At 39.9% G+C, this 25,753-nt stretch overlaps 1 protein-coding gene across 5 annotated transcripts in view; it reads left to right on the top strand.

Annotated features, from left to right (window-relative positions):
* The window catches only part of frmpd4 (FERM and PDZ domain containing 4), a 36,539-nt gene that overhangs the window by 6,961 nt on the left and 3,825 nt on the right, over window positions 1–25,753 (top strand). Inside the window, exons 1-15 of one of the 5 annotated variants that reach the window (XM_034884816.1) lie at window positions 1,381–1,811; window positions 10,974–11,090; window positions 17,651–17,811; window positions 18,085–18,187; window positions 19,284–19,329; window positions 20,113–20,217; window positions 21,258–21,365; window positions 21,763–21,894; window positions 22,462–22,581; window positions 22,712–22,848; window positions 23,133–23,259; window positions 23,912–24,001; window positions 24,090–24,272; window positions 24,455–24,578; window positions 24,665–25,642. In XM_034884816.1, the coding sequence (XP_034740707.1) occupies window positions 1,771–1,811; window positions 10,974–11,090; window positions 17,651–17,811; window positions 18,085–18,187; window positions 19,284–19,329; window positions 20,113–20,217; window positions 21,258–21,365; window positions 21,763–21,894; window positions 22,462–22,581; window positions 22,712–22,848; window positions 23,133–23,259; window positions 23,912–24,001; window positions 24,090–24,272; window positions 24,455–24,578; window positions 24,665–25,642 (2,572 nt within the window). In that variant the 5' untranslated portion in view covers window positions 1,381–1,770. Of the gene's footprint in view, window positions 1–1,380; window positions 1,812–10,973; window positions 11,091–11,301; window positions 11,513–17,650; window positions 17,812–18,084; window positions 18,206–19,283; window positions 19,330–20,112; window positions 20,218–21,257; window positions 21,366–21,762; window positions 21,895–22,461; window positions 22,582–22,711; window positions 22,849–23,132; window positions 23,260–23,911; window positions 24,002–24,089; window positions 24,273–24,454; window positions 24,579–24,664; window positions 25,643–25,753 lie in introns of those variants that run through there. The other 4 variants (XM_034884814.1, XM_034884813.1, XM_034884815.1 and 1 more) reach the window with 4 other exon arrangements.

Below are 25,753 nucleotides of genomic sequence, written 5' to 3'. Positions count from 1 at the left end.
CCCTTCCCAGGATCAAAGAGTTTAAGTAAAATCTGTCAGAGACAATTGCAAGCTTCACCTTTTTACCTATCTAGTTTCTTCTTTTATGTGGCCGCAAACAAATCTGAGCCTGAGTGGAAGTGACAACATTCGTTATTGCATGCATCACTCTAAGCAAAGGCACATTGACTCACCCTGCAGAGCCTTACAAGTTGTGGCATTTTAATATAGGAAGGATGTTACTCGGCTGTGGAAGCAGTAACAGACGTATCAAACCTTCCTTGAATCAGAGACAAGGCTAATTGGCCCTCGGTAGTTTATTCAACAGAGGTGCCTCATCTGTGGTGTTTGATGTGTTATGAAGAGTGATTCTCCGTCTTTGGGATACTGGTGATTCTTTATCTGGTGATGGGGCTGAAATTGGGAGTTACCCTTTGCCGAATTATGTGTGGTTTAAGATTTTCAGGGCTCTCCTGCTCATGTATCAGTTTAATAGCATTAGGAAAGTACCCTGACATGAAATAGAAAGCCCCAAACACATTGAAATTGCCCCACATCTTAAACTAGACTGATAAATACTGTATGTAGAAATGTATGTATTTCACAAATTCAATATGACAGAGGAAATGAGATGCTTGAAGCATCTATTAACATGCTGACTGTGAATCACAACAGCCCTCATCTTCTCCCCTTTGGACCCTGATTAATCACACAAATCCTATTATCTACTATGGTATTCCATTCTACAACAGCTCTGTGTTTATGTTGGAAGGATGGCTAACACTTTTTGAGGCGTCTCCTAAATTTCCTTAGGGTTAAAAAAGTATCTATCTATCTATCTATCTATCTATCTATCTATCTATCTATCTATCTATCTATCTATCTATCTATCTATCTATCATGAATGGCCACATTGAGTGGAATGCTGAACTGTTTTGAAAGGGTCAAAAGAAATGCGGTGTACAGTATGGACATCTTAATGTGCAGCTGTGAGGCAGAGACCTCAGCTGGACAGGGGGACACATTAAGTCCTCATGTCTCTACAGCTGCTCTCACTGCTCCTCTGTTGCTTTTGAACTCACATTATGAGCGCATCACGCGCATGTGTCTCTGTCATGTCATCTCTCTCTCATCCTTTTCCTGCTTTTTGGAAACACACCACTTGGTTGAGGATTGATGAGGCTAGCCTTTGGGGAATTCTTGGAAGCTGGCTGCATTCTTGAGTATTAATTCTTGTGGCCCTTGCTACCACACACACACACACACACACACAAACACACACACACACACACACACACACACACACACACACACACACACACTCAACATCCTCTCACATATCTCTTTCCTCTCTCTACCCCTCTTATCTCCCTCCACCATCGCCACCACTGTCCCTCCCTCCCTCTCACCGCTCCTGGCTCTGGCTCTCTCTGCCTCTCTCCAAAGCTGTTGTTTCTGTGCGGCTCCCGCACATCATTCCACCGCGATGGAAATTAAATGGAGGTGGCTTAACGCAGCTAGCAGAGGCATGCTTTGAAGGATGTAACCGGGGGAAGCTGCTCTGCCAGATCCTTTTCCATGGGCTGTGGATTTGCGCTGCTGAGGCGAGGACACAGCAATCACTCAGCCATGCAGAAGCCCAGACAACAGGACTAATCTCTCCACCTGACTTGTGGAAGCTCCACTTTTTTCTGAATTATTTATTCCTTGCTGCCAAAGAAAGTGTGGGAAAATGGAGCCGGAGTGAAGTAGATGGTAAATTTGTAGTTTTGACTGCAGTCTGCAGCACACATGGATGTGTTCAGCTTTGTGAAGATGCCAAAGATGTCAGGGTGAGTCCGATGGATGTTGTTTGTATTTGCCCGTCTGTGAATGTGGCTGTTTTTTCTCTAGTAGGTGGTGTTTTGTATGTTCATACAGGCACAAATTAGAGAGTGACACAGGAATGGGGAACGGGCTGATTAAAAATGCTGAGTTATTGATTGCTCAAGAGAGCAAGTTGTGCAGTCATGCATGATGTGAACTGAATGAGCAAGTGAGGTAGACGGGAGTGGGGAAGGATGCAGAAGATGATGCGATTCGACCGTCTAAGTTCATACATTTCTTTTACTGCAGACAGTAGTCATGGTGTGTTGTTTTCTGTGGTGTCATGAAACCATGTATGTTCTGAAACACAACAAAGATAAACTGCATTTGTTTCAGATTAAAACCACTTCAGTTAAAGGGCCATGGGTAATGATTGGCCATTCACAGTATAGAGTTGTAAGTCATTTTCAAACATCAAATTTTGGAACATGATGTAAATATATCTCCTGTGCATTTGAGTGTGATCTGTCTTTGGTCATTACATACATTACATATCAGCAGCCATTTAATATAAGTGGTGAAGTTTGCTTTGGCCAGAACAGGAGGACGGCCAGTTATAGATGACGTAGAGAAGTTGAAAGCTTGATGTTTTAGATTAAAAACAATCAAATGATAATCTAAAAATACACACCACAATATAGTTTACAGTCTTATTTTCTTTATTGGACAAATTTCAATGTAAGCAAGAACTAAGAACTAGACTAGGGATGTTTTTTTTAGAGATGTAAATTATGTTGTATGTGAAGTACATATAACAGAGTACTTGATTTATTGCGGGGCAGACACCTCACCTTACGCACTCATAAGTCTGCTAAATTGAGTTGATCTGCCCCAGTGGACAGTAATCCTCCTTGGGGATTTGGCTCCATCACTAACACTACAGACCCGTGGTGGTGGGAACAGCAGATCATAAATGGGAATGGTTAAAACAGTTGCTGCATGTGTCACAAGAACGCACACTGAGTGCATGTCATTTCACTTATGAGTCATCAACAGACTGCACTGGCATTTTCCTGCATTAGCTTTTTTGAAGAGACTAAAAGACAAATGACAGCAATTTACTACAGCATCGAGGCATAATGTTGAACTTCAGTATTTAGTTATTTTCTGTTCTATGCAAATCACATCTTCCTTTTTTAACATTCCTGGAGGAAAATAGGCAAGTAGCTGGGATTTTCCATCAGATGATAGGACTGTAGTTTTCCAGTTAGTATCCCTCTACAGCAGCATTTATGATGCAGCTCCCTGTGGACCACCAACATCACTGCATCCTGTCGCTGTTAATAATGCCACACAATGCTATCCCTGATTATGAGTTACCACTGCTACACTGGCGTTTTTTGTTTTGTTTTCTCCCTCTCAGCTGCCAGCAAGAATTTAAGTCAGCAGGATGCTGTTTTGCTAAGGCTACAGAGAAACCCACTGTATGTATTTAGAGATGTACAAGAAAGGGAACAGTTTCTCTCAGTGTCTCTTCCTTCTGCTTTGCAACGCCTCCAGACGTGTCTGCTTTCAGAAACAAAAGCATGTTCTTGCTTTTTATTTTCCTCGTTCTTTGTTGTGTTTAAATCGAGCAAACATTTGCACGTTTGATATTCCTTTGTTGAAAGATGAATAACTCTCACCCATTTGACCAAAGTTGTTAAAGCTGCTCTATTTTGATATGTCCATGCAGAACTTTGGCTCAAAGGGGAATTTAGGTATTTTCAACCTAGACCCAACTTTTCAATGTTTTTCTGTCTGAATGACTATCGTTGATGTACGTCACACTGCAAGTGCTGTTTTTGCCACTGGCAGGCTCAGATTTTTGTTATAGGTATCTGACAACAAACACATTGCCTTTATCCAGCCATGTTTTTAGTCAAATTCAACACAGTAACTTCAGTTAATAATATTTCCTCTGCTCTGTCTGCAGCTCCATGCTCTTTGAACAGCGATTTTCTTTAAGAAAATCTGCTTCGGTAAAGGGTTTTTCTCCTCTTTGGCTGGCAGTTGTCATCACAGTCAAAATGGTCACTGCAATTTAAGGATCCATTTGTACTACTAGTCACAACTTCAGCCTGTCTGTATCCAACAAAGTTAAGATTAGTCTATGACAGCTGTGCAAAGTGTTGCATAGAATTTGGTTGGCACAATTCAAAAACGTTTTAGATGAAACTAAGCTACTCTTCTGTACTCCAACTCCAACTACTGCATGGCGTTGTCGGGATTTTTCCTAATGTGAACAATATGGAAGAACATTTACAGCTTATTTAATTGGACTGCATGACTTCATTCCTGGCTGTGTTTTCCCCAAAAAATCTATTATGCCCTCCATTGTTTGACATGTTTTGACTGCAAACCTTTGGCCCAGGAAATCACTTGTCTGGACATAAATTGATTAGCCTAAATGTTCATCAGTGTGCACAAAGACCAAAAGATCTGTTCTTAGCTGGGAAAAGTAGATCAGAAATGGCGCACTGTCAAAAATGGGAGCCAGCTGGCTGGTGCTTGAGGTCTCAGGCAACCATTTATTTAGTTATGTCCTTTAGAGCTTTTAGCATAAAAGCAGCAAGTAACACAATGAGGTGAATGAGTACACAAGTCTAGCTCAGTCCCTACAGGGTAAGTTCATTACTATATTTGGTTGATATTTTACATAGAGCACTGTTGAGCCCTGGGGAAAATGCAGAGTAATAATGAAAACATGTAGACTTCAACTTAGACACTTAGGCTCAGACAGACTTTATTGTCATTCAACTGCACATTCACAATATACAGTTAAGCGAGATTTTGTTGCAAGGGTCCGAATAACGGAAAAAAATAGAAGACAAGTAAAAAGATAAACAGTATAAATATAAGTATGTGCAATTTAAAGTGTGTGCAATATATATACACACTATATATGTATGTACATATATGTACAGTATGTATATTATACTGTGTCAATAGATTGAAGAATATGATCTCATGAGAATAAATGTAATTTCTGTAAGTGAATGTGTTTTAGCATGCTATACTGTATGTAGGTTTTATCAGAAGTAGCTGATAGTAAGATAAAGCTGATTTGCTATCTAACTAGATTCAGGGGGACTGTGAGGTTACTCACTGTAAATTAGCAAGAGTATAACCGTGGGTGGCCTGTTTCCCAGTTGCTGTTTTATTCCCATCCAGAAGAGATTAACTAACCAGAAATCTTTTTATATAGAGGCACCAGAGAGCTGCTGAGGATAGTGCAGTTGCCCATGGCAACACTATTGCTGCTTCCAAAGACAAACACAGAAATAAAATATTAAGTTGGAATAATAGAGAAAATAGGCTCTGAAATTCTCAAGTGAGTCTTAACAGTAATTCTAGTCAACCAGGCTCTGATTTGGTTGTGAAAGTGGATTCTTGCACATAAGGAAAACAAAGCGTTTTTCTTCTCTGATGTCAAATAAACACAATGAAAAGTGAACAAACTGAAATTGAGCCATATTGTTGAACAACTTTTTGAATTTCATAACAACTAAACATGTATTAACAGTGCACAATCTAAATAGCAGATTAGACCATGTTTGACTGTGCTGCTATATTGATCAAAGGATCAGAGCCAAGGTGGTGGCTGGACAAGTCAAGCAGAGGGCAGATGTTTTCTGAAACATAAGCCAGTGAAAATGTGCTCTCAACAGGATGGTGGCTGTCTCAAAAGGAGTAGAGGAATAAAATCTTTAATCAGAGAGGTTCTTCTCTGTCTGAGCCACTTCTCTGCTCCGCTGCCCAGACTCCTCCCCAGAGATGGTCATCTCATCTGCTGTCTCTTCACAGATTTTATATCCAAACAAAATCACCATAAATGTCTCTGTTTAACGCAAGAGCACAGAGAGAGCAGCGTCACAGCCTCCTAGCTCGTGGATCTGAAGTCATACTTGAAACACATACCAAACACACGATTGGTAATAACAAGATTGTCCTCCTCCAAGAAACACCATGACTCATATTAACATTAAAAGTGGCTGCTCCCTCTAGTTGCCTCCAGTAATTGTTACGATTGCAATGTAGGAAATGAGGTTATAGTATAATCCGTGTTTAGGGCCCAAGCACTGAAGTGCAAGGGCACCAACGGTGTCCTAGCAGGAAGTGCAAGGAACCCATTGTTTTTTTTTTATTTCAAGGATTGTTATTATTCCGGATTCTCTCGTTTTTGAGGGCTTTAGCATGCACAAAATCTCACAAAAACTTGCACTCATGTCAGACCTATAAGAAAATGACAAAGTTCTGTACTGCATTGCCAAGGGGGCTCCATAGTGCCCCCTAACATGCACCCTGAACTCAAAAGAGTGATCATTTATAATACTAACTTTTGAGGGAACATGCCTACCATCTGGAGCTCTATCAAGCTATTGTTAGAAAAATTCACAAACATTTACGATATGGCGAATTTCATGCATAATTTCTAATTTTACAAAAACTTGAGGACTGTAGAATTCACGAAATTCACATTTAGGCATGGGAGGGGTATGGTTGCACTATAGCGCCCCCTTAATTGGTTTTAGCACTCGGGAAAATAATGGCCTCAGTGTATGCGAAAACTCATAAAAATTGGCGCCCACATAAACATCTGGGAGCTTCGCGAGTCTGTTCTGCGATATGGCCCATACCTGTAAGCGGGCTCCATAGCGCCCCCTAATGCGTGGGAAGTCCTTAACTTAGTTATAGTTTCTCCAATCGTCACCAGATGTGATATGCATCATTTTCTAATCATTGACATCAACGAGATCAATCACACATATTTCCCATTTTCTTTCATTAGCTCCGCCCAACTGGAAGGTGGCCATTTTAAAAGCTGTAAAAGGGTAAAAACCACTACTGGGTAAAAAAGCCCTCAAGATATATATAATTTTTTTAAACTTCTCAGAATAGTGTGAAAGGCCAGTTTTTTGTCATTTTTCCCATTAGCGGGTTCAATTTGGCAATGATGTTACATTGGGGAAAGTAGCCTCAGCCTGGTACTAGAACTGTGGCGACTGAATCGGATGAGCAAGAGGTGGAAAGGCCAACAGCCGTGTAATTTCGAACAAGCAGCAATGCAGCAGTGCCAGCGCAGCAGTGCATGCAATAATTACTTTTTTTTTACTGTCAGTGAATGAAGTGCAAAGGCACCAACAATGTCCTAGCACAAAGTGCAAGGAACCTATTTTTTAGGGTTAGGGTTTTTTTACTGTCAGAGAATAGCACAGATTAAAAGTTTACGTTTTCTTTCTATCTTGTGAAAGTGATCATGTCGTTAGTTTAGATTAGTACAGGTAAACTTATCTAGATCTAGGAATAGAAGGCATCTTGCTCTCTCCTTTTTATTTGACAAAAACGTAGAGTTTTAAAATACGGAAGCGTTTTAAGGGAAGAGCAAGTTGGGCCACACGCAGACAGAAGTACACACACAGATAGATGCAGTGAAATCAATCTTTTGCTTTGCAATGTCTGACTGGCGCACAAACTTACTGCTGCAAAGATTGGCGTCTACCAGTACGCCCGACCTGCAAGGAGGCGAGGGCCGGTTCATCGCTGCTTGCAGCTTTGATTTATTTATTTTTTTTTACATTACGGAACAAACATAAGTACATGACGTTCTGCGTAACAGAATGTTAAGCAACGGCACAGATGATTTAAGCCCAACAACTATCTTTATTTCAAAATTTAACCAAGTAGTTTTGGTGCTTAAACATGACCAAGCTGAGACTGAGACGAGATCTTTAAATGTCAATGTTGTGTGACAGTTTGAGTGTATTTAGTGTGTGTGTGTGTGTGTGTGTGTGTGTGGGTGGGTGGTTGTGTGCGTGCATGTGGGTGTGGGTGTATTTATGCAGCTGGTGTGCTGAAAGTTGCTCAAACAAAAGTAAATAGCTTGTTAATACTTTAGTCCCTATTCATTGACCTATACATCATTGACACAAACTCTCCTCAGAGGAAATGACATCCTGAATAGGTCACAAAAATTTACACTTAATTTTCAATATGCGTAATTGCAGGCCTATGGCACCAATGGGTGGTTTCATATAGCCAACCCTCATGGCGATTGTCGATGTAAATTATTCAAACTCACTTGAGTGTCTGTGCTGGAATGTGCTCTTCTTAGCTGTGGCTTGTCTATAATGCATAGTTAGTCACTACATTAACAGGATTTCAGTCTCCTTAACACAATAGAATGCTTCTTTGCAAATAGCCTTTATTCAGAGAGATGAAAGTGCAAGTGAACTACTGTGATAAAGCAAGGATCACATTGTTCATGCAATTTTTATGAAGGACTGAAAAGTGATCTTTTCCCCATCTCGCAGACAGTACTAATAAATTCATATCTTCCTAATGATTGTTACTGATAAAGTTGGATGACAGACTCTTCTGCCACTGTTCATCTTAACAATTGTATCAAGATAGATGCACAAAATGAAGTCTCTGAATACAATTGTGTTGTAGTCTTCCAATATAGATCATACAACCTTGATGTTAGTTGCTGTGGTAACAGAGGCTTGAACTTTCATGTAGTTGCAATGTATTTTCAGTCATTTTTCCTTTTTCGCTTGGTTGTTAATGACTGTTAAAGGTCCCATGGCATGGAAATTTCACCTAATGAGGTTTTTTAACATGAATATGAGTTCTTCCAGCCTGTCTATGGTCCCCCATTGGCTAGAAATGGCAAAAGGTGTAAACCGAGCCCTGGCCATCCTGCTCTGCCTTTGAGAAAATGAAAGCTCTCCCTTACGCTTTTCCCGCCCAGAGAATTTGGCCCACCCATGAGAGAGACTTCATGGCTTTCAAACGAGCGAAGTGGCAGTTGATCAAGGCCCCACCCCCAACCTCCACCTTGCCCCCCCTCCTCCTCAAAAGCTACAGCCTCATTAATGGCACATATTAAGGAAGGCTCATTGTGGGACTGGCTCAAGTGGCTGTAATTCTACACCAAGGCTGAATTTTGGGAAATAGATTTCAGATATTGTATTAGGGGACCACTAAGGTCTATATAAAAGCATCCCAAGAGCACCATGTCATGGGAACTTTAAAGATAATGTTTCAATTGCTACTGAATAGTAAAGCAAGCCAAATTTGAACATAAAAAAGTTGTTGTGCATTTTGCTATTTTAGTGCAATTTGTCCTGAGAGAAAGTCCACTTGCTTCCAACTTCTTCTTCTTCTGTCCTCACTCTGACTTTTGGGTAACTGATCATGAATTGTGCAGCACGGCTTGCCCACTTGGCGCTCAATTACTTAGTCCGATGTGACTGTGCAGGTATCATTTATTGATGCAAGCTGAGGTAGATCAGTTTCACTGTCCACCGGAGGGTGAGCCTTTTCAGCCTCTCTCTAAGCTCTGAGTACTGCGAATCAACGGCACAATGCACCTCCCGCCTGGAGACCAAAGAAATCAAAGATCACTGTATCTATGACTCTGCCGTTAATACAAACACGTTACTGTGACTGAGGGAGAGAATAATGCATTTTGTGGAAATTTTCAGCTTAAAAACATATTCACAAGGCACAGCGTCTGAAACTGTAAGTACAACATGCTTCATTACATTGCAGACCTTTGGAGAAATGTTATTGCCACAGGTGTAATCCTGCAGAATTACTTTTATTATAGAATAAGATTCATGATGCTACAACTCTTTGACCTTTTATACATTACATCTGTTGATTAAAGTGTATAAATCTGCAACACCAAACAGCTCTAGCTTTATCCAAGAGACTGAAATGGAGGCTACCAGTTGGATTCATCAATGAGGTGAATATGGCTCAAAGTTTCAGACAGTGTGCAGTTGTGTCCACACACATAATCTGAGCTGCAGGAAAGGTTTTCTAAACAAACATTACAGAGGACTGCTCTCAGCTAATGTACTATAGATCAAATGAATCCATATCCATGTGGAAACACTAAAACCCCCCAAACACACCACTGTATTGGGACAGAATTAAAGATTGCTTCCTGTGTTTAGAGCCCAAATTCATATGTAGTGCTCAAAAGAAAAACACAATTTTCAGCTGTGTTCTTTTATGAATTAGTTATGGTTAATACATTCAGTAGCAGTGGAAGTGACCATAGAATACACTTCTCCTAAGGTACCACTATTGTGTGCCTAACTCTTGCACTGAATGGCTTCAGAACATTTGGAGCCTTTCTCTCAGCTAATACATTGTGTTGATGTTTTTTTTATTTTTTTTATTTATACCGAATGCAAGGGACATGTGCCCATACAGACAGTCGTGTTCATTGGCACACCCTAACTAACGCACACTCTCATGCAGATTGCAGCACCCTGCACATCATTTATTATCACTGGTACAGTAAGTGGGAAAACATTTTAGAGGGAAAAAAGAGGAGCTTTGAATAATGAATGTGAAGAGCCCTGTTACACGGCAGACAAGCCTTTGAAGTGACATAACTTACTGCCACTGCTTTCATAGCATCACCAGTGTGCAGACACAAAGACAGAGATAAAGGGAAGACAAGGAGGGGGGTTGCAGACAAAAAGACACATTAAAACGTTTTAAATGATTACAGTTCTTCTGCATACCTTCCCTCTGCCAACTTGTAGCACAGGGAAAAGGTTTTGAAGCAGTGTGGTTTTTTGGTAGAATCAGAAAAATCGTATTTAATCTTGGTTTTAATGGGCGTGATCTGCGAATGATGGTTATAGCTGATTCTATTCTCTGATAAACTGTATCTAATTGTCTTGGCATTGAGCAAATCAAATAACCACTTTTATTAGACAACAAATGCTCTGGGCTTCTTTTATAAAGAATGTGCTGACATCTAGAAATAAAACCAATTTCATGCCTCTTAAAGCACAAGAGTGAGGCATGACAACTCTGCCTGTGTGACTAGCTTACGTAATTAATTTGATTTGTATTCGCTGAGTGAACTGTGGCGAGGAAAACTTGTTTATCACGCTTGAATCAGTTCTCTTATCTCTTGGGTTGAATTGCTTCACATCAGGCCACGACTCATTATGATTTAAATATCTCTATGAAAACTATTATTTTGGAGTTAGACTAACTGATTTAGCATATAACCTCCGAGCTTGGTATTACGTGTGTTATGCAAGTAGGTTGTAATGAAACAGCACATTACAATCTATGGTCTATGTTTCATTTCTCAATCCTTTCTTCCTTTGCAGCCACAGGACAAAATCCTTAGGCCGGCCGCCCCCTTCAGGGACCTGGAGTGCTTCACAGGGACCCCCCAATGGATGGGACATGGGCAGCAATAGAGAGGGGCGTGACTGCTACATCAAGTGAGTGCCCTGTGTTTAAAGAAACAGAATGGGAGCTTTCTCTGTCCCAGATGTTTCAGACGCTTTGCCAACCTGTGATTATTCCGGCCACATCACTGCCTCCACACTGTCTCCATCTGTGAGTTCAGAATACTGATTCTCTGTTCCCTCCACTGCTGCGCACACTCTGCCACTGCCTACTCTCTCTCTCTCTCTCTCTCTCTCTCTCTTTCTCTCTTGCACACCAACAACATGCCACATGCAGTCTCCCAAATTCAGGAGAGGTCTTTTCAGTGTGTGTACGCTGCCACTGAGGGAAAAAAATCATCTGTGCAGGGATTGGTTTTGGTCTGAGAGTCTGCATGTTCCCTAGAGGATGCTGGGTTGTTGTGTCATCAGCGTGATTGATCCTTCATAAGATCTTTGGATATCTGTACTGGCAGGTAAAAAGAAACTCTGCACTGGATCTTTATGTGTTCGTGTGCACATGTTCTAATGTAACAAGTGAGTGACTTGCTTGTGCTGTTGATTTGGCTGTGCTTTCCTTTCCTATTTTTCCCAAGATGTGTAATTTGCATTCATGCTAGATCTAAAAATAAATGCTGCATTTATGAACCCCTGTGCATACTAGATTCTGACTGTGTTTGCTCCTTTCATTAATTCACAAGATTGTCACTTCTCCTTTCACATTTATTATGATGCAACAACATGACTTATTTTAAGTCATAGATGCATCTATATAATGTGAAACATCTGTGTATCTGCATGCTAAACGGAATAGGAGGTGAGCACTTGTCACACATGGGTTATAGCACGAGAAGTGTGATGTCAGAGGAGTTATATAAGGAGGAAGAAGCAGGGAAAGTGCTGGATGCAGAGAGTGTGTCTGGATGAGGCAGATCATGGAGGCAGTTCTAATTCCAGCAATATCTTCCTATAGTTAAGGAAGACTCATGAATAATGTAACGTCTGTTTCTGTAGCTGTCCGTTGTCATCTGTTTGCCAGGGGGCTGACACTTAATTGTTGTATACCTCAGTGGAATCCATGTCTAATCTGCGTGACAGGACAGCACATGAATAAAGCAGTAGCTATTTAATATTTACAATGAAACACATGGGAGTTAACATAAATGTAATGTAGTTTGGAGATTTCTGGGCTTTTGTCTGGAGGATTGTTCAGCAGAGTAAATAAAGACACTTCTTCTTTTTAAAGACTGATCACAAGAATGGCAATTTCTTTTCACAGTAAACAAAGCTGTCAAAATAAAATAAACAGTAGTCAAAACTTAAACTCACTTTATTAAGCCCATCATTGGGATGTTTAGAAAATTCACAGCAGCTAGTCCCCTAAAAGGAGGAGTGACACAGCAAAACATAGGCTAATAAAATTTGGCTGAGATTGCTTAATTAAAAAGGTTGTGTTCCAGGCAGGACAAATATAACAGAGTTGTGAGCCATGTCAAAGCGGCCTTTCAGTAAAAGAGTAACAGGATATTGCTTTTGGTATTGAGCTTACTCCAGTTTGTCCAAAGCAAGTATAAAAATAGTCTTTGTACAGTAAAACCAGCATTGCATGCTACTCATTTTTGTTCATTGTGTACACTGTATTGGTCACAGTGTGGTTTCTGATTGCTGTCTAAAGTGTTGTGAAGCTACACTAGCAGCTAATGAGTATGATTAGGGACAATTAGATGCATGGCTGTCTGCACAATGGGAATCCAGCCATGTTTAGCAGGTGGCCGTGCAGGGGAGGAGGTCGTACTCTTCCTGAATGCACAGGTCCATATGGTTTAGATTTGTGCGCAATCTGTTGAGTTTGTCATTTGAGAGATAAATGTTACGCATAAATCCAAACTAAATGCATCTTCAAGAGACCTTCACAAATGTAAAGTGATAGAGTTCACTGTGCGGTAATTGTTGAGTTGTTGTCAGGGATGGACTGGCACCAAAAATCAGCCCTGGAATTTTGGCCACCACATAAGATCACAAATACCACGCGTCCTTGTGCTCCTCTGAACATGTATACCAACTCCTACTCCTTAAAACTACTAACGCCATGTAATGAGTGAACAAGAATCAGTGAGAGGTGACACATAAAATACTTCAATATACTTGATATATATGTATATATATATATATATATATATATATATATAATTAATAATAATAATATTATTATTATATAATAAAATTATATAATATAATTAATAATAATTTCAGGAATGAAGAGGCCCTATGCTTTAATTTGAAGAGGTCTATCATGCGTTAGCGCCACTTCAAAGCTAGCTGCTGCTGCTGTAGCGGCATGTTCAGCGCTTTGGACGTTGTTGTTCCTGTCTGTATCCCAAACAGTAGCCGTAAAAAGTTTGTCATCTTTGGCAGTGTTGCCAAATTCCTATTGGCGTCTTCATTTTTTTCTTTTATTTGAGCCGCTTGGGTAACTTTGTTTCATTTTTTCCATTTAGACTTGTCTTGCTTCGTCTCTGTTTGTGTACTTTCCAGTTCTTTTGTCACTGCGTTTAGTTTTCGCGCCTCGCACTGTTACGGACTAGTCCATTGCATTGTAAAAGTAGGGGGTGTATGTTTAGGGGGGGAAAAAAACAGCCTAAACTAAAGTGTTTTGGGCCAGGACAGTGTCCATTGAAAAAACAATGGGACACCGATCTGGGCCTACCAATTTTGTGGGCCGGTTTATGGGCTGGACAATTGTTATTTAAAAGATGTGTCGGCGATCGCCCAAAAAGCACACCGGCCCACCGGGACAGAAAATATAAACACAGCAGGGCCCTGCAGGTAGACCAGCAACCTGTATCTCAAACAGATATTTAACTAATACATTTGGAAGACACTTTGATTATTTAAATGTCTGTTACATTTAAAAAATAAAAATAAAAAATTTGTAAAAAGGGTTAGTAAATGCACCAATTAATAACGTATATGAAAATGTTTCACCAGGTGTTACCCAGTGTTTTCTGTCATGTATGTGCTGCCACATTGCCAGGCTGGGTGTGGAAATACTGATGTGGAGGTGCTACAAATAGTTGCCTACTCTCCATTATTATCTGGACAGCCTCTGAATCCCTTTAATATCATACTGACATGACATGTGAAGAATATCATACAGTAAAGTAAAATGCAGTAATATGGGAATATTAAACAGTGCCTTAAATAATACAGGTAGTACAATTCTTTATTTGTTTATTTATTTATTTAGTATGTCTGTACAAGTCAATAGCATTTCCCACTCTCACATTTCCATGCAGTCCTGTTCAATTATACAACACATCCCCTGTCGCTTTCATGTCAGAGAAATATAACAACACATTTAAGGGCTAATTGTTTTTTTTTACACAGTAAATGTGTTACATAGGGTGTCAAGGGAAACTTATTTGTACTGAAGATGACAGATTGAGTGTTTCCTTCAATGACCCCAGGACCACTCAGCTCATTATTTTCAATTAGCTCCACCTTTTTGGTCTTTTTCCCGCAGGCTTGGCACACACGGTCTTTCTGCCGGCCCAAATTACTACTGTAGCACACCGCCGCAACTAGACGCTTCTGTGTTGATTTAGCAAATGAATCAAATGAATCATTCATTTCATAATGGATGTGCCAAATTGGTTTTAATCTACGTTGAAATGTAAATATTTATGCCTTCCTTTCATTTAGTCACAATGTGTGCACGTAGTGTGCATGAGTATGTGTGTGTTGGTGTGAGAAGGAGTAAGCATTTTGTGATGTTTTAATGTGATGTTGTTGATATGTTATTTTATGTGATGATACAGTCAGTTATTGTGGTAAATGTCATTAATGTTGTGACATTGTAGATCCAGTGATTAAACACTTCAAAGACTTGAGTTAAATTTAGTCTTCAGCTCCTTCCATTTTTAAAAGCCCTCTTTATAGACTTTTACAACAGAAGTTAGCGCAAAGACTTGCAGAATTACAATGCTGGTTGACAAAGTGTGTTGAGTACCTGCATTGTTATTTTTTTTTACAGGTGGAATTGTAGTTTCTTGATTTTTGTATCTAAGTCTCCTCTTTTAATTCTTAAAAAAGAATTTGGTTCTGAAGAAAGGGTTGTCCACAAAAAAGTATGTATAAACAGTCCAAAGTCAAATATATCTGCCTCAAACACGGCACTCCACTTCAACATTTGTATGTGGGAAGGAAGGAAGATGGGATTTTATCTCTTAATTACACTTTAATGCATGTGTTACCAAACCCATCAATGGAAGACTCAATTGGACTGGAACTGGAAGATGTGGTTTTTAATTGAAACAAAGAGGATACTATCTTAATTGCAAATACATGTATTAGTTGTGGCCTCTGCATGTTACTCACAAAGTACTTACCACTTTAGGTTGTGTGTTTTATGGTCTAATTTGAATCAGTAGCCCATTACTTTTGAGGCATTTGTTTAATTAACATAAAAACGAGATTGTCAGCATCCGTGTGCCAGCAGGTCAGATTTGACACAGCATCTGCTGGATTCTTTTAGAACACAAAGATACATTTCTACAATCAATTCAATGAAGATGTGTTTGCTACTTGCTATTTGTTATTGTGGTACAGAAACATCCCTTCAACTTTAAGAGCATACCAGCCCGCAAAATATTTGTATCTTACATCAGCCTATTAGACCTGATGTCTAATAGGCTGATGTAAGATACAAATATTTTTGCTAGCTTTTGTTCAGCTTGAAAAGAAAGCGGCTTATTGATCTGGATCCAAAAGAGGAGACAATTTGGTTCATTAAGAGCATCTTTTTACCTGTAGAAATTAGTTGTAAAACAATATTTAGATGGACAATTTTAAAGCTCAGCAAAGTCTATTCCAAACTATAGTTATGTAATGTAGAAACTCTTCACCACACCCCAAACATTGAAGGTCCCTTTTTACTACAGTTGGCTATAAAGTCAATGTTCACATGGTTCAAATATTGATCCTACATTATTTTCTTTTGGATCAGGGTTACTTTGAGGGCTGAGCTTTTGGTTTATAGATGTAAAACTATCTATTTTATTTCAAGTCTTAGTTCTTCGTAAAGGTGGATGTGAGAGCATCACAGAGATTGGGTTCACTTAGGCATGATGTATAGGCATGATGTATGTTCATTTCAGGACTGCTGTTTCCACTTTCTGTCATCTTCTGTCATCTGTTTAGCAGCTGCAGTTCACATCCTAATGACAGATCAAATATTCATGATGTATTTCTGGTTAACAGCTCTGGGAGGGAATTGTTAAATCCTCATCTCAGTCTAAATCTCAGATCACTTAGCTTTGAACATCTTGTCGAATCTGTTTTTTTTCCCCTCCTGGTATCAGGATTGCAATGGACAGATCTCTCTGTGTCTTTGTGCAATGAAAGATTAATTGTTAGTATTTAGTGGTGAATAGTACATGTGTCAAGAATAACTGTGAATCACACACTATCTGCCCCCGTCTTAAATTAACCAACATTGTTGGCACCATACGGAGCTGCTACTGCTGTTTTTGCAGCCAGAGAAAGTGGAGAAACACTGTAAAATCTCTAATCACAGAATATGTGAAAGCTACATAGAGTTTGTCCATCATCTTGTGAGCTAGAGGAGAGAATGATAATTATGATGCAAGGACAAAGTAATGTGCAGTGATCAGGGTGACTGAAGGAAATGGTCAAATAAGGTACAAACCATACAGTCTTGGTTTGCAGCCAGTAATTAATGACAAGATTCAAGATAGCAAATCTCAAACTCAGATAAGCAGAAGGATTTACACATTTCACACCATACTTGTCCTGCATCTTTACTAGTGTGGCAAGGCAAAAGCCTATTCTGAAGTACAACAGTATGAGTACTACAGAAAACTGTAACTGCTCCTTGGTAAAGCACACAGTGGATGTCTGCAATGTGAGAATAAAAACAATGGAGCTTGGTTACCAGCACCCACTTGTTCTATTTTTGCAGTATTGCACTGGTTCCTTATTTCAAAACCATATCTCGCATCTTGCCTTGAAACATTTGGGATTTTGGTAAAGGTAAAAAAGGTAAACAACTATCTCTATAAAGTTAGCAGTTGAATTAATTGCTGTTCCCTTTATTTAAACATTTGAACAGCTTTCTCCAGTCTGAGCTGCAGTTTGATTTCTCTAGGGGGATTTTTCTTAGTGCACATATATGGGATTCACCAGAGGCCTCACAATGAGATATCATCGCAATACTTGTCTAACAAAACTGAGATAAAAACAATTTTTCCCAATTTCAAATTAATTACTTTTGGGTACATAATTTGAAATTGGGAAAAAGTAAAAGCTGTAAAAAATAGTGATAAATTGCAATATATCGCAGAATGTTGCAATGTTTTTAAAATAGCAATAACATTGTAACAATAATCAAAAAACAAATATATTGCTCATTGGGTTTAATGACAGAATACATTAGCAGTGGCATTTTTAAATTGTTATAATTTGAAATATTTATGAACATTTTACATTTCTGTTTTTCTTGATGCACTCACAGTGGCTTCAGTAGTTTACAATGTAACAAATACAACCAGTATGATGACATAAGCAGGATACATCCTTTTTTATTCTTCCTACAGCCACGTCTCCCAGAGCAGCTCCCTGGAGGAGGTTTGTCTGGACGGGGACAAGTTTGTGTCACAAGCGCCCCGGAAGGTTGAGATGAGACGAGATCCAGTGCTTGGCTTTGGATTTGTGGCAGGCAGTGAGAAACCTGTGGTGGTCCGGTCAGTCACACCAGGTAAAGTGCCAAAGCTGTACTGTGTGCTCTAATACAGCAGTGACTCAACATCAAGATATTCCTCAAAGCAGAAAAAATCCTCCAAAAAAGTAGCCAGAAAGGAGAGAGTACAAACCCAGAGGCTGTAGTTTATGTGGATGATTCATTGATTTTAACAGGGCTCAATGAGTAAGCATTCATTAGAGCGTTGAGCCACAAGAAAGAAAATCAAGAACAATGGCATGACTGTGCACAGCGTGTACTACTTAACTCTTCTTTGGTGTTTGTTGACAGGGGGTCCATCAGAAGGCAAGCTGATCCCAGGAGACGAGATCATCATGATTAATGATGAGCCAGTCACTTCAGCACCCAGGGAGAGGGTTATTGACCTTGTCAGGTATGACAACACATTAAGGTGAGATGCCATTTGCCTGCTGTTGAACCTGTTGTTAATAATTGTATAGCGTCTATAGAAAGTATTGACGCTTTTTGGATGTCTTCATGTTTTACTGTTTTACAATGTTGAATCAAAGTAGATTTAATGTTATCGTTTTATACACTGATTAACTTTAAAAAATACTTACATGTAATGTTGAGGTAAAAAAAGGACTGTATTTTTACTAAGTGACCTTAATTAATTACCAAACTAAAATATGGTTTTCACACGACAGAACACACCTAAATCCTCAATATTGTAGAAAACTAGTTTTATAATAAGTTAAACATGTGCAGTTAAAATACATCTGTGTGTGGAATTGCAGAACCATTGTTGTAAAGTACACCATGACAACAAAGGACCATTTCAAGCAGCTTAGAACGTGGGTGTCAAAATGGCACGTTAAGTCAATGAGTCAATCCGGTAAAACAATGAAACATGAAAATTTCCAAGAAGGTGAATGTTTTATTTGGGCACTGTAGTTCACTTTTGTGAACAATGCAAATAATCAAACTACTTCTCTCTTACAGTTTACAGACATATTGTAGATGGCCACAGTACCTATACCTATATCCAGAATAATCGTTCTATTTAAAAACCAAATATTTTGGCTGAGCAGATGTGGTACTTTATTGTAGCCACCTACTCCATTCACCATGGTGATGTTTTTTCATGCGTCTCATTAAATTAATATCACTGACACAGCTAAGTAGCTGGCTGTGAGCGCTTGGTCCTCGTACAACCTGTGCGGCAGTCTGTCAACAGTACATTAGTACAGGGAACTGTGCCCACACGGTCACTCTTTTGTGAACCATATGGACTTGTATGGCCTCAGTCTCTGCAGTAAAACTCTGCACTACGGAGGCAACACAGGCTGCCAGGAGCATCACTGGGACACAATGGTCCTTGTGCTACCGTCCACCATGATGTCCTAAAAATAACAGTAACTGGAAAAAAACTGAAACGAATTCAGATTTCACTTAACCACATTATTTAGTTTTGTTTAAATCTTTTATGAAAAAAATATGCTTTATTTAACATGTTTTGTGTCTTGCAGGAGTTGCAAGGAGTCCATATTGTTGAGCGTTATTCAGCCGTACCCAGTAAGTTTCTCCATTCCCTATGACTGAAATTAAGTACATACCAATAGAAAGTTTGGAGCTGATTATTTTGTTGACTCTGTGAAAGCTAGCCATTTATCATGCCATATGTTTGTGCTGGCATTGTCTCAGTAAGGCCTTAGCTGAGTGTTAGAGCCCTGCTAACTCAAAGGGAGTCCACTTGCTGCGGTCTTTCCAAGTCTACTCATATTTTAGCATCAGATCCTTGCAAGACCCCATGAACCTGCCACATCAAAAATGGCTGGAGTCAAAGAGCACCACATGGTTGTAAATCTGGCCTTTGTTTACAGTTAAGTTAATGAATTATGCTTAAATTCCCTTCAAAAGTGTGTACACATGGAAAACAACATAAATGCTCTTTCTTCTTCAGTTCATTGTGAATTTCAAATAATCAGTTTGTTCAGTAGAGGCTCACTATGACAAGTGGTGATTCTTTAATAAAACCACTTAACATATTGAAAGCAGATATGATATGTAGGAAGAAAAAAAAAACATGGATGTAGTATTCCACAATACTCAGAGGACCAAGCAACTTGTATTATCCAGCCTGTAATTGCTTCGGTTCACGAGGCAGCCTCAATGTCACGCCGGCCCTTACACAGAGCTTCTCTAATTGCATTAGCACTGAGTGGAGAAATGGGAGGTTGTCATGTTTCAAGAAGGGAACATGCCCTTGAATTGTGTGGAGTTGAAAAAAATACATGACTCATAAAGAAAGTGATTGTCCTTTAAATCCATTTTCTTTTCTTTCTTTCCCTCCAAAAGTCACCCAAATCGGCATTCATCAGCGCAGCCAAAAAGGCCAAGTTAAAGACTAATCCTGTTAAGGTCCGCTTCGCTGAGGAGGTCATCATCAATGGCCAGGTCCCTGTAAGTCACACTGGACGCTGATTCATTCTGCACACATCAAAGTTCTGAAAAGGAGACGACAGCGCCAGACGTGAACTGTAAAAGTGGGCATAGAGCAGAGTGAATATGTCAGAAATCACTAATGAAAAACGAAGACCTGCATTAGCAAGAAATGTATCTCCTCCTTACACACGTTTTCATCATTGGAATGAAACAGTGAGCATGTGGGTATGATTTACAGAAAAAGGGGGACACTCACAGAGGGCTTCCTCTAATGGTTGGATGTCTCACACAGACAAGAGACTTTTTAGAGCGCAACCACAAAGTAAGGAGACTATGAGGTAGTCATATCCTCTGAGAAAGTGGTTATTAAAGAAGATTGTTACTTTGTGCTACTTTCACTTCAATTTTAGCTCAATAAAAAATGTCATGGAGTTTAAACTAAATGTGAAAACATACATGTTTGAAGAAATAGTTTTACATTTTGGGAAATATGCTAATTTTCTTTTTCTGCTGAGAATTACATAAGAGAACATATACCACCAAATTTCAGAATAGAGACCACTCTCATTCAGTATCTGTTTAATATGGAGCTACAGTCAGGAGAGCTTAGTTTAGTACACAAACTGGAAGCAGGGGGAAACAGCTTGCCTGGATCTGTCCAACAGTAATCTGCCAGTTGCAACCATTAAAGCTCATTAACTAACATACTAAATGTGATTTGTTTAAACTGTAAACATATTGTGAAAAAGACATATTGTGGTGCTAAGCTAAATTAACCATTTACTGGTTGTAGCTACATAATTACCAGATGGAAATGAGAGTGTGTTTCAGCAAGTAAGTAAATAGTTACATCACTATTGATTTCTTGAATGTGAAGTAATTTTTCCTAGGGGTCTTCCAATTATAAAATTTTCCTCCAATGCATCACATGACTTGGGAAAAACTGACCAAGTCAATTGATGGCATTATTACAGAAATGTTAGTGACTGTGCACTGTCCTTAAAAATAAATAAATAAATGAAAGGAATGGAAATGAATGATTGTTATTCCATCCTCAGGAAACGGTGAAGGACAACTCCCTTCTCTTTATGCCAAATGTTTTGAAGGTGTACCTGGAGAACGGGCAGACCAAATCATTTAAATTTGACAGCAGCACATCCATTAAGGTAGATGCCCGAAAGAACCTTGCTTCACTGTGAATGGCTGTTGTGTAATCTGAAGTGTTGTCCAGTTTAAATGTTGAATGTGATTTAGAGTTGCACCCCACATGATAAAGTGCAAACGTCTATCTTCACTACAGCCTTCAGAACCTTGTGAACTGAAGTTATAATTAAGACAAAATGTTAAACCGAATTGTGCGGAAGGGAGAACTTGGTCAACAATGCACATGTCCTTTTTGTTTTCTCCTATTGCAGTTAAAATTCTGACTGTATGTTCAGTTCATGTTTCTATGTGTTTTTAGCTGTGAAAATTAAATATGGCTTTGGTATTGAGGTGATACCATGGCTGCTGCATCTGCACGGTTCTCATAATGTATTAACTATGACTTTGTCTGTGTGAAAGGATGTCATTTTGACCCTGCAAGAAAAGCTATCCATTAAGAGCATCGAGCACTTTTCTCTGATGCTGGAACAGAGAGCTGAGGGGTCTGCCAGCAAACTCATGCTGCTGCATGAGCAGGAGATGCTAACTCAGGTGAGACAGCTCTCTCTCGGGTGCTCCTAAACAGGAGAGGCAGTTAAATAATAGACCGGATGACAAAACAGAGGGAGGATACCACCCTTGTCTTCAGCCAAGAATTTGTTTTGTATTTATGCTGTCGTACAACAGGAGCAAAACTGCAGGCATTGTTTGACATTTTGGGAAATATGCTTTTTCACTTGGTTGCCAAAAATTAGAGAAGACACCTGTGACATACATTTCAGAAATAGTCCCTGTTTTTTGTGAAAGAGATTAGTGAAGTGATTTAGATGTGCTAGTAGGTGGATTTATTTCTCTTTAGACAGAGATAGGCCAACTGTTTCCCCCTGTTTTCAGTTTTTAACTATTAGTCTCTAACAAATCCTCAACTCCCTGTTAAAAACGTTTATTAATCTTGACATACTTGATTTGAGTTAACATCAAATGTTGCATATAGTGCACCATCACTGTTCTTCTCATAAAGAAAATCTTAAAACATATGTAAGCTCTTTTTATTGGATACGTTGCAGACAGAAACACTCAACTTATGGGTCGCTCGTTTTCTTCTGACTTGTGCTCTAGGTGACACAGAGGCCAGGGTCAAACAAGATGAAGTGCTTTTTTCGCATCACTTTTGTCCCAAAGGATCCTGTGGACCTGCTTAGGAGAGACGCAGTAGCATTTGAGTACCTATACGTTCAGGTGAATATCACCATATGCAGCAGCATATGGGTAACACATACAGCATCGTTTATGGTGAAAGTTTGCAATTAATGATAACAAGGAGTAACTGAAGTGTAACCTCCTGTCCTCTCTCTCTCGGGTCCACCAGAGCTGTAATGATGTGGTGTTGGAGAGATTTGGGTCAGAGCTGAAATACGACACAGCTCTCCATCTGGCTGCCCTGCAAATGTATATTCTAACCATCAATACCAAGCAGTCCCAGAAAGTTTCTCTCAAGTATATTGAGTAAGTAGATTGGATTTCACACAGCACCATGTAAATATAGAGTCATTTTGTTTTTTGGGTTACTAAGTCCAGAATGCCGTCATACAGTGAAACAAAGTATTTTTTATTACTGCAGTGCTATAAGATACATTCCCGTTTGTTAGTTAATGATTCTGATTGTACCCTGTCACTTAATCAATTCCCTTTCCCCTCTGGGTGAATAAATCAATCACCGGTCAAGAGTGATGACTTGTCTGTTTTTCAAAGTGATTGAGCATTCTGTAATCTTTATGAATTTTCTGCAGGAAGGAGTGGGGTCTGGCGTTGTTCCTGCCTCCGGCAGTGCTGTCTAGCATGAAAGAGAAGAATATCAAAAAAGCCCTCACTCACATCCTCAAAACCAACCAGAACCTGGTGCCCCCTGGTAAAAAGGTAGAGTACTGCAACCTGAGGGTTCAATATGTGGTGGTGGATCACTCTTTATGGGAGTAAATAGCGACATGGAGATGGATAATTTTCTCAGTACCGTACTTTTACTGAACATACATTACAACAACCACACTTCCTCGTTCCCCCTCTTCCACGGGACTGCCCTAACCAATCAGCAACAAGAACTTAAACCGAGCTAAACGTGAGTAAATCAAAGAGGCAGATTCAACTGAAAATTCGGACTGTTAAATATATAAACATGTAAAAACATAACTAATAATTGTGTAACATAAATATTTAAATGATTAACTGACTAAACAATGTAAACACATTTCTAGTAAATAAACTCATAAATACATTATACTAAATTCTGAGCATTACGACTTTCCAAATATAAATTAACTCCACTTCTAGACCTTACAGTATGCTACCTCTTCCCTTTTTCTCTCTTCTTCTCTCTCTCTCTTTGTCTTTACAGTCAGTCTCACATTTCTCTCTTTGCCAGTTTCAAAATAATGGTGCTGGGTGTTGGCTTGAACAGACAGCCTTGAACCTTTTTCCTTTTTTTGAACACTACATTCTGCTGTAAATGCCTCATTGAAGTAATTTGAGCTTGAATCTCATCCTATGTGTCTTGTTTCCTCCCCCATTCCAGCTGACTGCCCTGCAGGCTAAGGTCCATTATCTGAAGTACCTCAGCGATTTGAGGCTGTATGGAGGACGAGTTTTTAAATCCGTATTAATTGTGAGTGAAAGAACTTTTTCACCTTTTATGCAGCCAGTGTGTGACACAAAGTGATACATGTGCTGCCTCTCTCTTCCCCTTTTCACAGCAAGGCGAGAAGCACACAGAAGTGACATTGCTGGTGGGGCCCAAATACGGCATCAGCCATGTGATTAATACTAAAACCAACCTGGTGGCACTTCTGGCTGATTTCAGTCATGTCAATCGCATTGAGATGTATACAGAAGATGAGAACAGGGTTAGAGTGGAACTACATGTTCTGGATGTGAAGGTTAACAAATCCTCATATTTAAAAAAATAAAAAGCATGTGCTTACTGGTTTTGTGAATATTTTCTATGGTTTCAACTTAACAACATCAAGTCTGGTCAGCGGACATTACAATGTCATTCTACAGCCCCGCTTTCCCATTTACTTTGCATTCATTGTCATCTGCTTATCTGCTTTTTTCACAGCCCATCACTCTCTTAATGGAGTCTGTTGATGCAATGAATCTGGCCTGTTTGACTGCTGGCTACTACAGATTACTGGTGGACTCTCGGCGCTCCATCTTCAACGTGGCTCAAAACACAGAAACAAGTTAGTCTGAAACAATTACAAAATGACTCATCAGAAAGTGCTGTGTTTAAATAAGTCCTGTTTCATCTTTTGCTTCCTCTTTGCAGGCCAAGCAGCAAGAGTAAAGCAGACCTACCAGGCCATTGAGTGTACATACAGCACACCCCAGAAAGGATTTGAAGACAGAAACAACCAGAGATGCAACCAAGATTATTCTAACCAGGAGTGTGAATACCTCCAGCATGGGAGATTTGAAGGCCAGCGAGTCTACATTACTGAGATCCACCAACCCCAACACTCAATGCACATGGCAGAGAGGGCAGAGTGCTGCGGAATCCCCTGTTCCCAAACTTACCTCAACGTTCCCAGGCCCAAACCCCAAGACTCCTCCAGGAGTGCAAAGGTCTCCTTCATATTTGGAGATCCTCCCTTAGACAGTGTAAACCCCCAAAATCTGGGCTACCACAGACTGATGGATGAGAGCCCAGAGATGTTAGACAATCACAGCCACATGTATAGGCGTCTCGAGGACGACTATAAGATGATGGATGCCATAGAAGACGGGGATGGGTACCAGTACGCCACCAAAATCTTTGGTCCTACTGAATGTATCGAGGAGCCGCTGCTGCACGATATCTGCTACGCAGACACAACAGATGATGCAGAGGATGAAGATGACATCAGCTGTGAGGAGGACATGGGGATGAGTGACATTGACAAGCCTATGTTACTCTCACTCTCAGGGTCCAGCGATGACATCATTGACTTAACCTCCCTCCCTCCCCCACCGGACGGTAATGACGAGGAGGACAATGACGTACTGCTGCACTCTCTTAACCTGGCAATAGCTGCTCCTCCTCCTGGCTTCAGGGACAGCTCTGACGAGGAGGAGCAGCAGCAGGGGGGCATTCGGGCCCAAGAGGCCTGCAATGATATCCCAGTGTCTCTTATAGATTCAGTGCCCGCCCTCGGAGCAGAAGGCCACGGTGAGCCTCTGAACGATGCAGTGGTGTCCACCTTACAGGCACTCGAGGCCCTCGCTGCGTCTGAGGAACAGAGTCCGGCACAGTCCGAGAGTAGCACAGGTTCTCCTTACACTATTGTAACGTTCATTCATTGACACCGCACATGTTCCAGCCATTCACTTTTGATTTGTCATTGTTCATTTTTTTTCAATAAAGCCCATTTTGTCCTCT

The sequence above is a fragment of the Etheostoma cragini genome, chromosome 11, assembly GCF_013103735.1.
Source record: "Etheostoma cragini isolate CJK2018 chromosome 11, CSU_Ecrag_1.0, whole genome shotgun sequence".
Lineage (NCBI taxonomy): Eukaryota > Metazoa > Chordata > Actinopteri > Perciformes > Percidae > Etheostoma > Etheostoma cragini.
The sequence above is the reverse complement of the archived record's forward strand: the minus strand, read 5'-3'. Positions and strand labels throughout refer to the sequence as shown.